The sequence below is a fragment of the Ictidomys tridecemlineatus genome, chromosome 6 (assembly GCF_052094955.1).
Source record: "Ictidomys tridecemlineatus isolate mIctTri1 chromosome 6, mIctTri1.hap1, whole genome shotgun sequence".
NCBI classification, from domain to species: Eukaryota; Metazoa; Chordata; class Mammalia; order Rodentia; family Sciuridae; genus Ictidomys; species Ictidomys tridecemlineatus.
The window spans coordinates 4,727,094-4,739,599 of NC_135482.1; the positions used below are offsets into that span (position 1 = coordinate 4,727,094).

At 60.6% G+C, this 12,506-nt stretch overlaps 1 protein-coding gene across 9 annotated transcripts in view; it reads left to right on the top strand.

Moving 5' to 3' along the window:
- Efcab6 (EF-hand calcium binding domain 6) overlaps nt 1-9,701 on the top strand; it is a 212,782-nt gene extending 203,081 nt beyond the window's left edge. For 7 of the 9 annotated variants that reach the window (XM_078052585.1, XM_078052583.1, XM_078052588.1 and 4 more), the window contains 4 exons: nt 2,045-2,275; nt 3,780-3,948; nt 5,171-5,355; nt 5,734-7,290. In XM_078052585.1, the coding sequence (XP_077908711.1) occupies nt 2,045-2,275; nt 3,780-3,948; nt 5,171-5,355; nt 5,734-6,036 (888 nt within the window). In that variant the 3' untranslated portion in view covers nt 6,037-7,290. Of the gene's footprint in view, nt 1-2,044; nt 2,276-3,779; nt 3,949-5,170; nt 5,356-5,733; nt 7,291-7,721; nt 7,872-9,342 lie in introns of those variants that run through there. The other 2 variants (XM_078052592.1, XM_078052584.1) reach the window with 1 other exon arrangement.
- The last annotated feature ends 2,805 nt before the right edge of the window (nt 9,702-12,506 follow it).

Sequence of the window (12,506 nt, forward strand, 5' to 3'; positions counted from 1 at the left end):
AACCACGCTGCGTTCTCTAATTGATAATTCTCTATCTGAAGTTGAAATCTGCTTGGCTTGTCCTTGCCAACTCATGTTCACAGTGACTTGCTGCTTCTGTGCCTGATTATTTTTATTCCATTAAGAGCTTGTATTTGACCCAGGGCCCCTGAGTGGCATTCCGTGACCATTACGAAGTGACGGTTCTGCTGCGGAAGTTCGGTGCGGGGAGCACGTCCAGGGAGGGCAGAGGAATCTACACTTACTGAGGAAGCGGGACGGGGTGGGGGTGCCAGGGTAGACCAAAGTGGTAGGTGGGCACCCACCCGTAAGGTTGGTGTGGGGGTAAAATCAGAGGTGTGGCCGGAGGGGGGTGTTCAGACCTGAGACTCCAGGGCGGGGCCCGGAGGGTGGTGGCATAACTGAGATGAGGCCAAGGATCAGGGGAGTCCGGTGTCAAGGGTCCCCCACCTGCCTGCTGGGGTGCCGCATCTGCCAGAAGCTACAGTCGGACGTGAGTCACGGAGAAGAGGTCAGGGGCCTGGGAGCGCAGCGGGTCAGGAGGGCCCCTCCCCACACCCCTCCAGGCCCTGCAGGGCACTGGTGGCCCAGCGAGTGGCTCCCTCCTCCCAGGAAAGAGCAGCTCCAGCCGGGGCCAGAGTTTAGCAAGAGGATGTGTCAGAGTGAGGATGTGTCTGCAGGTTGTGGGGACTGTCCCTGGGGCACCGGGGAAGGGTGGAGGCTGGGAGGGCAGAGGTGGGAGGAGAGGCCCCCAGGACTCAGTCCCAAGCAGAGTCCCCGGGGCCGTGGGTGAGGCCTCGGCTTCTGGAAGTCCCAGCCTGCTGTGACCGGAGGTCCCAATGGCCTGGGGTGAGGTGGAGGCTGCTCGGCAGGGCCACGAGCCGGCCTCCCCTGCTCTCAGCCTGCTGTCCCAGGCTTCAGCAAGTTCTCAAGGTAGGAAGGGCATCCAGCCTCCTCCCGAGCAGAGGCTGGCTCTCCTCCCCAGGAATGTGCAGGCCCCTTAGCGACAGCCTGTTGTCAGTCACACCGCCGAGGATTTACTTGTGCAGGGCAAGAAGCTGTGACAGAGACTGGTCGGTGCGTGCCCCAGCCCAAGTCACACAGCAGCACGCACTTGTCACCCACACCTTGGCCCATGCAGTTCAGGGCGGTGTGGCGGCTGAGGGAACTTGGGCTTTGAATACAACCAGAGGTGGTCACTTTGATTTGCCATGGGGACACCCCAGTGGACACTCAGAGCAGATGGGGCTCCTGGCGAGGTCCGGGCAGCATGGAGAGGTGTGGGGTGGGAAGGAGGGAGAGCTGAGCCTCCCCGTCCCCGTCCCCGTCCCCGTCCCCGTCCGTCTCCCTCTGCTCTCTCGGGGCTGCTCCTGCTCAGCCTGCGGAGGAGGCTGGGCTCCACTGGGCCCAGGGCTCAGCAAAACATCCAGCCGGAAGCTGCTGCTGCTCTTCTTGGCTCCTGAAATCCCTCAGGTCATCTCAAGGTGGTCACTGAGGGGACCCCGAGTCATTCTCTGCGCGTGGCACAGGTGGCCGAGCGCAGAGCCGCGAGCTTCTCCCGGGTTCTAGGGAGAGGACGTTTTGCCCAGAGGGTGAAGTAGATGCTGGATGCGAACCTGGGGGTGGTGGGCTGCCGCGGTGTCTGAGGGGCGAGGGAGCAGTGAGGCCCCCCGGGACAAAGGCGGGCCAGGCTTTGATTTGCAATTTCTCCTAAAATGTTTTTATACACTGCAGCTCAGTCACTGTGACTAATCACAAGATTTAATGGCCTTAAACTGCTCACTAAGGGCCCAATTCAATTAAAAAATGTCCTGCGGAAGCCATGAATAATCCCCTCGTCTTGGCTTTCCCAGTCTTCCAGAGGCTTCCGCCAAGTGGAGGCCAAATGGATTTTTTCCTTTTTTAATCTTTTTTATCATCGTGGGCCTGGGCCCCCTGCCAGCGACATCACCCTCACTCCCCTCCTTCCGTCCCACTCTGCACCAGGCCCATGGCCTCCAGCTGGGCCCCGCTGACACTGGAAATGACTTCTGCTTCTTTCCAGTTTGACAGGCTCTGGAGTGAGATGCCCGTCAATGCCAAGGGGCGGCTGAAGTACCCCGACTTCCTGAGCAGGTTTGGTTCGGAGCAGGCAGCCACGCCACCAGTCTCCAACGACTCGACCCGGGCCCAGAGAGGGAGCAGCGTCCCCGTGGTCTTGGAAAGAACCAGATCTACCGTCTCCTCGCCCACCCATGACCTGAAAGTGGGGTCGAAATCGCGGAGTCTGCCCTGCGTGAGTTCTCAGACGGCCAAGGCCCCTGCCACCTTGCTAGACCCACACGGCCTGGGGCCAGGGTGCTCCCTCCCCGGGGTGCAGGCCGCCAAGAGACTGGGCTCAGGGGAGCCTGGCGTGGGGGACACGGGAAGGGGCTTCCTGTGGAGGACTGGCTGTGAGGAGGGCAGGAGGGCGGTCAGCACTGGGGTGACCTGGACACTCTGCTGGTCTGCTGGCGTGGAAGGTGGGGGGCCCCACGCTGAGGACCAGGGGAGGTCTGTGGAGGCTAAAGACACCCGGACACCTGGGTCTTAGCTCGGCAAGGCCACTTAGACTTTGGTTTGGGTGTCGAGTCGCCAGGTCTGTGTTCATCTGTCAGAGCTGCAATAGGTCACACACAGGCCCGAGGGCCCTCAGGACACCCCGTTCGCTGTGAGGGGCACGAACCGTGGCAGGTTGCTAGGCAGCAGAGACGTGGTCTGTGGAACTCTGGTGCCCACTGTGGCTGCTGCAGGGAAGGGACCCGCAGAGGCAGGGAGGATGGTGGGTGGATGGTCTGGGCGAGAGGCCCCTGTCTTGCAGCGGGGTGGGGAGGGCGTGGGAGCAGGGTCACACCCTGGACGGTCTTCAAGGTGGACCCACAGGACCTCCCTTGGTGCACCGCGGGCGGGGCAGGAGTGGGAGAGCCAGGAGGCTGCCCAGTGCTGGCCTGGCGGATGGAGAAGGGAGTGCCCACCCCAGGAGCTGCACAGGCCCCGGCAGGAAGAAGGACCTGGGCCCCCGCTGAGGGTGGTTGAGGAGCTCAGGAGAGGTCCGGGTTAGATGGAATTGGCTTCCCTGCTGTAAATGGGAAATACAAGGAAACCAAGAACAGCCTCCTACTTGGTCCACATCATTTCGAAATAGGAGATATTCTGTGCTTACTAGATGGATACCTCGGGCCAATGACAGGTCAGTCCCTCATTTAGGTAAGACTCCCTCAAGGGGAACCCCTGCCCCAGGCCCCAGGCACGTATACCACTGGTGCATTTCAACTGTGGCGGTATATTTATCTCCCAAGCTATTTTGGCATTATGATTTGGCTCAAATACAGCTCACTGACGGAAATGAAATTTGTCAGTTGTAGGATGTTTATCTGCTTTATTCTTCATTGTATTTACCCTACCTGTGTCACTGCGCACCTCCAACCCCGAGTCCCCTCGGCTGGTTCTTTATTATTTTCACTTACTTTATTTATTTATTTATTTATTTATTTATTTATTTATTTATTTATACCAGGGATTGAACTCAGGGGCACTTAAACACTGAGCCACATCCCTAGCCCCATTTTATTTTTTATTTTGAGACAGGGTCTTGCTGAGTTGCTTAGGGCCTTGCTAAGTGGCTGAGGCTGGCTTTGAACTTGTGATCCTCCTGCCTCAGCCTCCCAAGCAGCTGGGGTTACAGGTGTGCTCCACGCACCCAGCTCTTACTTCCACTTTACATCTCATTTTAAACCACCTTTTATCTTCCTTCCCACCAGACCCCCGCGAGCATGGGGCTAGCGCCAGGCACCCCGCCCCTGCAGAACTGCGAGCCCCTGGAGAGCAAGCTCAGGAAGCAGGTCCAGGGCTGCTGGCGGGGGCTGCTGAAGGAGTGCAAGGAGAAGGACGTGGACAAGCAGGGCACCATCTCCGCCTCCGAGTTCCTGGGTGCGCTGCGGCTCTGTCCCCTTTGCCACTCCTCTGCAGGAGGCTGTTCTCCCTGGCACAAGCCCATACTCCAGGGGGGAGGCGAAAGAGAGCGGGAGACCCAGGGGGCTTCTGGGGAGTGGGCAGCCTGCAACCTGCAGGGCCACGGCACCCTCTGTGACTGGCAGCTGGAGACCAGACCTGTGTCACTGGAGAATGTGGCGCTCACAGACCAGGCAGCGAGGCGGGGGAGGGGCAGCGGCACAGTCGGGGGGGCCCCACTCTGCCCGCCTCCCCTCCTTGGTGTTGGTTAAACTGCTGGGACTTACACACCACTAGGTGTGGCGTGCTGGCCGAGGTCTACACCCAGGAAGTGAGTCGGACCCAGCCACTTAGCTCTTCCTAGTAACCCTGCTGACATAAGAAGTTCCCTCAAGACCCTCCAACACGGTGCACACTCACTATCACAACCAAGACTTAAAATGCACAGAATAAGGTGTCATTTAACAGAACATCTGAAAAAGTACTCGTAAATTAAATAGGAAAATACGAGATCAATACTAATCAAATACTATGATGCTGATCTAATGCAACATGTTTTGCTAAAACCAAATCAGCAAAACTGATTTTAGTGCCCATTCGAGTTGCCCTCAGTTTTTGAGTTAATTCTTTTGATTCTGAGCACGAGGCACCCTAATTGGTGCTGCTGTTCTTATGGTCGTTGTTTTTCTTCTTAACCAGGAACTTCCTGGTCAGTCACCGATCCATTATTCCCAGGAGCTTGCTAGCTTAACAGTGCACCCAGAGTTCAATACTGACCCACGGCCAGTCCTTCCGCATTCCCCTCCCTGCTGACGCCCACTGCAGGCCGGGCACGGGGAGTAGTTCCACAGATGGAAGATGTCATTGGAATGAAAATGCAGGGCGTGCAGATGGTCGGGGCCTAACAGGGTCCCAGTGCCCGTCGAGCCCCCTCCCACAGCAGCCTCCCCCTGCTGCTTGCACCAGCCCCTCTCCTGGCTCCCACAGTACCCTGTCCACCCCCTGCCACCACAGCTCTGGTGACAGCACAGCAGACTACCCAGGACCGTGGGCCTCTCCTGGGGCACTGAGTCTGTCGTGCGTCTGTCTGCCCGGCCGTCCACCCACCTGAGCTCTGAGGCAGGAGGGAGGGCCAGCTGCGGGTGCTGAGGGGAGGGTGAGCCAGGGGACCGCCACCGACGGCCTGCCGTGGTGTCTGCAGCCCTGGCGGAGAAGTTCAACCTGGACATGAGCAAGGAGGAGAGCCAGCAGCTCGTCCTCAAGTACGACCTGAAGAACAACGGCAGGTTCGCCTACTGCGACTTCATCCAGAGCTGCGTGCTGCTGCTGAAGGCCAAGGAGACTGCGCTGATGCACAGGATGAGGATCCAGAACGCGCAGAAGATGGTAGGAGCGCAGCCGGGGCCGGGCGGGGCCGGGCGGGCGGGACAGGACAGGGCCCTGCTTCTCAGAGGGAATTGATGCATCAGAGGCTCCATAGGGGCCCCTGGCCAGGCCACCCCGCTCTGCCGCCAGCCAGGACTCACTGCCAGGTGTCCCTGGCCTCTCTGCCACCTGCCCACAAACCTTGCCCAGAGGTCCCTGGACCCGTGACAGGTGCTGAGCGCGGCCTGAGCCCATCTCCTCTGTTACCCAAAGCCCTGCAGGGCAGCTGTCTGGGTCAGGGCTCGGCCTGGAGCAGGGCAGGGTAAAGGCGAGTGTCCGCCAGGCTTCAGGGACATTGCAAACAACTCAGAGACTTACTTCCTTGTAAATGATTCACAGGTCTCCTTTCTCTCCTTCTGGAACCACAGAAAGGCCTGGAGCCTGGACCTGGGTCCTCGTGTCCTGGCAAGAGCTCAGGTGGCTCTTCCCAGAGCCCTGAGGAGCATCAGCCTGACGCCAGGCACAGTGTCAGCCACTCCCACGGGCGCTGCCATGTGGGGCGGGGCGGCAACCACGGAGACAGCTGAGTGCGCCTGGGCGTGGGGCGGGGCTGGAGGACCCCCCACTGCTCAGGGAGTTCTCCCTCTGTTCCCTCAAAGGCACCTGCAGACACTAGGTGGCACCCAAGGGCGCGGCTCTTAACTCTCAGCTGTGTGCAGTCTTCCGCTGACCCCAGCGCCATGCGCGTTCGCGGCCTCTCCTCCCGCGCACCTTGGGCAGGCCCCCAGACCTGGACCAGGAGGGGCCCCAAGCTCCTCTGCATGCTCAGTGCGCTGAGTTGGATGACAAGTGCTGCTGGCGACTCAGGGAACAAACACTGAGTCCAGTCACCTTGGGACTCAGCTGGAGGGGCCCTGCCCCCCACCCCCCCACCCCTGGCCGCCAGCAGAGGTCAGGGCGCACGCTGCCAGCAAACGACTTGGTGGAGTCCGCGCAGAAAGTGTGTGCCCAGCTCATTGGTCGTCTTGTGCAGAACGCGGGCCCTCTTAGCGGAGCTTCCATTAAACAAGCAGGGCCCGTGTGAGGCTTAGGCCGAGCTCCTGGAGGGGAACTCAGGTTGGGGCGTCCTCTGGCCAGCTCAGCTCTCTGGTGAGCGGGGAGAGGCCACAGGTCCCAGGAACACAGTTGGGGACCATGGAGACCATGTGGCCTGAGAGGCCCCTACCTCCCTCCTTCCTCCATGCCCACGGCCTGTTGCCTGGCCTGTGAATGAGCGAGGTCTGCCGGAAGGCCTGCGCGGAGCGGCCAGTGAGGGTGCTGGAAGAGCGCACTGGGCCTCCTGAGCCTCCCCAGGAGAGGCTGCCCAGCTTCCGGAACTCATCTGCCCTCTCTGTGGCTAAAAGCCGGTGGCAGGTGCCCTGGGACAACCGGGGAGACCGGCCTCATGGCCGATGGCCCAGCACAGCCCACTGCTCTCCTGGCCCACCCCAGGCTCCACGCCACGCTTCACAATGGTTCTGCCCCACCTGACTCGCTGTGGCCCTGTCTCAGCCATCTCCGTCCCCTCTGGAGCTGCCGAGGCCCCACCATAACTGAGGCGCTCTGTGAAGTTCTTGCAGAGAAGGAAGAGAGTGGGCTTCCCAGCCTCTGGGCATCTTCTCTGCAGCCTCCAGCAGCGTTGAGCCGCTGGGGAGGTGGCCCCCGGGCTGCTGGATCTGGCGCTGCCAGGGTCACGGGCCAAAGAGTGCCACAGGGTCAGCACACCGTGGAGTGATGGGAACCGGACGTGGGCCGAGCCGTCCCCAGGGTGCATGGACCCACCCATGAGGCAGATTAGCAGCTACCAAAGCTCTGGGGATCTGGGGACTTCCCATCGTAGGCGCTAAGTGAAAGCAATTTGATCTGCTGGTTTGTTTTATGTAGCGCCATGTTCAGATTAAACTTTCCTCAAATGTGTTCCTCGCTGCTGTCGACACTCACCTCTGTGATGTCCAGACATGCGCTGGGCTACATCCTGCTAAAATATCCTATTTCCAGTCAGTGGCGCCTAAGCGGGGCGGGGCGGTGTGCGCGAGTGCTCTAACTGCTGGATGTGACCACCAGCGGGCGAGGTTTTAGACTCCTTACAATCTACTGGAATTCCCAGGGTGGAACCTCTTTTTTCTCAGACCATCTTGAAATTGACCTGGCACCTGCCAGGCCCTCACCTGCAGGAGGCATGTGGCCTCCTGAGCCTCCGTCTCCTCTGTGACCTGGGGGTAGGAGACCGACCCCCTTCACAAGGTGCAGGGAGGGCCGCAGGGGGCCATGGCAGGCGAGGACAGCCACCCACAGGGAGCTCCCCACCTGGCCCTGGGTCCTCCTTCCCAGCCTCCCTTGTGTTGCAGAAGGAGGCAGGCACAGAGTCGTGCTCTCTCTACATGGTGCTGCTGCGCATCCAGCCCAAGATCCTGCACTGCTGGCGGCCCATGCGGCGCAGCTTCAAAAGCTACGACGAGGGCGGGACGGGGCTTCTGAGTGTGGCTGACTTCAGGAAGGTGAGCCCAGCTCCCAGGGGTGGTGGCCTCTGAGCAGGACCCACCACCCAGCATCAGTGGCCAGAAAGCTCAAAACAGGGCCCCTGTGCTTCCACACAGAGGCCCAGGTGGCCTGCTATCCCAGCCCTGGCCCCCTGGGGCTGGTTACCTGAGCCCTGTCCACCTGCCCCTCCCCTCGAGCTCCAGCTCCTCCTGAGGGTGGCCCTGGCCTGCACCCCACCCTGCAGCGCCACTGCCCTTGGCAGCTTCCTGTGGGCCCCTCCTACTGCCGCTGCTCCTGAGCCCTGGTGGGTGCTGGGCAGAGACCCTGTGCTCCATCCAGGCTCCTGCCGCTGGGCTTCGTGGTCGACCCAGAAGAGAGCAGGACACAGGCCTCCCATGCAGCCCACACACAGTGGGGCTGTGCCATTGTGCTCAGGCTGGACTCAGCCCAGGCCAGGCCCTGGTCAGCAGCCCTGCAGCGGCTCCACATTGCCATGGCCACCTTCCCTGGGGCCAGGCACAGTGGCAGCCAGGGTTCTCCTCTGGCCATGAACGAGGAGCAGGAAGGAGGGCAGTTCTCTTCTCCCCTTCTTCAGACACTGCCCTCAGCAGAGGAGGAGATGGGCACGGGCGGAGGACCCGGCCCTGCTGAGCACTCACTGCTTCATCCCAGGGGCCAGACAGCCAGGCCAGCTGCCCTCCGCCCAGGAGTCTCCTCTTGGAAACAAACCATGACAAAACATAGACAAGAATGGGGAGCCTCACTCTATGACCAGAATCTGTCTCTTGGGATTTGTGGCTGAAGGTCCAAGTTGACTTCCCTCCACATCAGGGAGTCCAGAGCTGGCATGGTGGCTGGACGGTCATCAGGGACGCGTTTCCATTTACCACCCTGGGTGCCTGGCTTCCTCCCCCAGTGCCAGCTCGTGGTCCAAGATGGCTGCTGGGGCCCCAGCCTCATGTCCACATTCCAGAGAGGAAAGGAGGAGAGGAAGAGGACCTGCGCCTCTCCTTTAGAGCAGTCTCGCAGAAGTTCCAAATAGCATTCTCCTTTCGTTTCCTCTGGTCAGGTGCCTGGCTGCAAGGGAGGCTGAGAAGTGGTCCCTGATAGTGGGCCACAGCAGCCTAGAAGAAAAACAGGTTCTGTCACTGGGGCAGGGCAGTTGGCTCTGGGCGGACAAACAGCTGTCTCTGCCATAGGCTGCATCACTGTCCCGCCCCGGTGGCCTGAGGCCACCCACATTAAGGCCCTGAGGCCAGGTCTCCCCACCCCAACCCGCTCCTCCGTCTGCTCACCCTGCCTGGACATGTGGCCCTTCAGGAGGGCCGGGGGATTGACCTGCAGCCCGGGAGAGCCAGGGTTTCCATCCCTTCCAGTGTCACACCCAGATGCACAGAGGGGCCGCCCCGGGGCTGCGTCCAGTGAGGCGTGCCTTTCTGGGAGGGCTGCAGGCTGGCCTGGGTGACGGTGGCCTGCTGTGTCCCGCAGGTGCTGAGGCAGTACAGCATCAACCTCTCGGAGGAGGAGTTCTTCCACGTGCTGGAGTACTACGACAAGACGCTGTCCTCCAGGGTCGCCTACAACGACTTCCTCCGCGCCTTCCTGCAGTAGCCTGCCCCCAGCACGCACAGCAGCCTGGCTCTGGCCCAGGGCTAGTGAAGTAAGGGCACTGAGGGGCTCCTGAATTTCCCGAAACCTCTCCTGAATGGAGACCTGGCCAGCCCGCAGCCCTGGCCCGGCAGGCCCTGGCCGTGGCTGGAGGCCTCTGCAGGCGGCCTGGGCAGCCCTGCCTCGTCTCCTTCACTCACTGGTTTGAGCAAATAAAAAGTCTTCTTGAGGCTTTAAAAGAGTATGGAGATGAAGTGTTTTAAAGCTTGAAATTTCTGGAGGTTTTATCCACAGTCACCCGATGGGCACCTCCTCCAGTCCAGCCCTGTGCACTGCCACCCGAGGGCCGCCACTGGCCCAGAGGACACCTGCTGCACCCTCTGTGGGGCCGCGTCTCTGTCCCTGGGGCCTGCGCGCTGCTGCAGGGTGCCTGCTCAGGGGCGCTGGCCAGCTGATGTCTGCAGAGCAGCTCACCCCACGCGGGGCCTGGTTGCACCCTGGCTCAGCCTTTCTGAAGCCTGGCCCAGGGGTTGTTGGTGTGACAGGTGACGAGCTCAGAGAAGTCTGGCCTGCTGCTCTCCTCCCCCTGCAGTGAAGCAGCCGAGGGCCGGGGCAGGTTGCAGCCTCTGGAGGCCTTCAACCCACCGCCAGGGTGACCACCTAGGGACAGCGGCAGGCGCCCCGGGATAGGGAGGAGGCAGGTCCTTGCCCCCAGCTCCTCGGGCACTGCGCCACAGCTGAGGTGACTTGGGCCAGGCAGGGCTAGGCAGGCCCCAGGTCCAGAGAACCCCGGGCCAGGGGAGCTCTGGGAGAGCCTGCTACTGGGAAAGCAGGGGCAGCCGAGGAGAGGCCCCAGAGCCGCATGGGGCCCTGAAGCAGGGACCCCACAACCTGGCTGCCCCTCTCGGGCCTTGCAGGCCCCTGCCACTCCCTGCCTCAGAGTCCTTGTCCATGGATGGGGAACGCGCTCTGACCCTGGGCCCTTGGGAAACACTGTTGCAGGAGGAGGCTTCCATCTGGATAAGGAGGGACATGAGCACCCACATTCCGGGTCCAGGCAAGGACTGGAGGACACCAGCTCGGGCGTGGGCAGAGGGCCAGGGTGGGGCCAACGTCCAGGGAGCACGGGAGAGTGCCGGTCTCCGGCCAGCACTGCTGACACATCACCATCTGGGCTTCCCTGGTATTCCCACTTGACAGGTGAGGAAACTGAGGCAGGGGAGATCAACTTACCCTCAGCCTCACACTCACAGTGAGTGGCTGCCCAGGCCAGGGCTGAGGCCCAGATGACAGTGTGTGCTGTGGCTGGGTAAGTGTCCCCTAAGGCCCCCGTGTTGCAGGCTGGGTCTCCACCCATGGCCCTGTTGGGAAGGGCCAGGAACTTTGGGGTGTGGGCCTAGCAGGAAGTGTTTAGGTCCCTGGGACTGTGTTGCCAAGGGGATGATGGGACCCCAGCTGCTCCCTCTTCTCTCGCCTTTGCTTCTTGGGCATGAGGCTAGTGTCTCTGCTCCATCATACACTCCTGCCATGAAGTGCTGCCCGCCACAGGCCCAGCCTCCTCTTCATAAGCTGGTTGTCTCGGGTATTTTGTCACAGTGCAGAAAGCTGGCTGACACAGCCTGGGGCTGGGATGGCTGCCTGGAGGAGGGCGAGTGCCCCTGCCCAGGGCCTCCTGCCCAGCACCCTGCTGCAGCCCTCCCAGGGCCTCCTGCCCAGCACCCTGCTGCAGCCCTCCTGCCCAGCACCCTGCTGCAGCCCTCCCAGGGCTTCCTGCCCAGCACCCTGCTGCAGCCCTCCTGCCCAGCACCCTGCTGCAGCCCTCCCAGGGCTTCCTGCCCAGCACCCTGCTGCAGCCCTCCCAGGGCCTCCTGCCCAGCACCCTGCTGCAGCCCTCCCAGGGCCTTCTGCCCTCTTCTGCATAGCCCCATATTCCTCCCAAGGCCCAGCGCTAAAGTTAGCCCCATATTCCTCCCAAGGCCCAGCGCTAAAGTCACCCGCATAGGGAGCCTCTGTGGCCTCTGGGCAGAGGCAGTGCACCCTGCCATGCCCCAGTGGAGGCAGTGTCTAGCTTCATCCCCCCACACCTTCCAGGAGCCCTGGGCACAGAGTCCACAGGGTAAGGTGCTGACCTTCCCCACCCACCTCATCTGCCCCACAGAAGGTGCCGTGTCTGGCTGGGCACAGCTCATCCCTTTCTCAGGAGGAAAGCCAGCCGGTCTCTCTATGTCTGACAGTGGTTGCTGGCTCCTCATGGTGCTGGGGGTGGCTCGGAGGTCAGACCCCTTCAGTTGGACGCATCTCCCAGACCCTAGGTCCTTTCAAAAATCCTAGGTCCTTTTGGCCAGCACTGCTGGTGGGACAGCTGGTGTGACATCTTCAACAGGATTGAAATGCAACTTCATCTATAAGATGAAACAGGTGACTCTGTGCTTTAGGTGAGCTCTGGAAAGAAATTTTTGTAGCCAAAAACTATGCTTCTGACCCCCAAAATCGGAAGTGTGTTCCTAAACTTGCAAAATGACTTAATACAGTCCCCGCCATGCTGGTGGGTGGGCCGCTCTTGCCAGGCCTCAGCACTAGTGGCCCCGCCTGGGTGCCTGGCCCCCACCTGAGTACTGGGCTTGGGCTTCCTCTGACTGTCACTCACAGCCTCACAAGTGGCATCTGCTGTTTCTTCCACCCATTCCTCAAAACTCAAAGCCCTCCCTTCCATGGAGCCGCCCTGATTTCCTGAGGCTGACATTTAGTCTGGCACCCATCAGCAGTCTTGTGGGTCCATGATTTTTAAGGAATAAAGATGGAGAAGGAAGTAAAGAAAGAAAAGACCAACAACAGACCATGTAACCTACAAAGTCAAATATATTTACTATCTAAATTCTTATGAAAATATCTGACTTCCAAGAACAACAACAACAAAGTGGAGAGAGAACCTCCTAAGAATCAAACTTAGATATGACACAGGTTTTGGAACAGGTTTGGGGCCTGGGTGACGGGGACAGGAGCAGTAAGGTTTTCTGAGGAGGATTCCAAGAAGATAAAGGGGG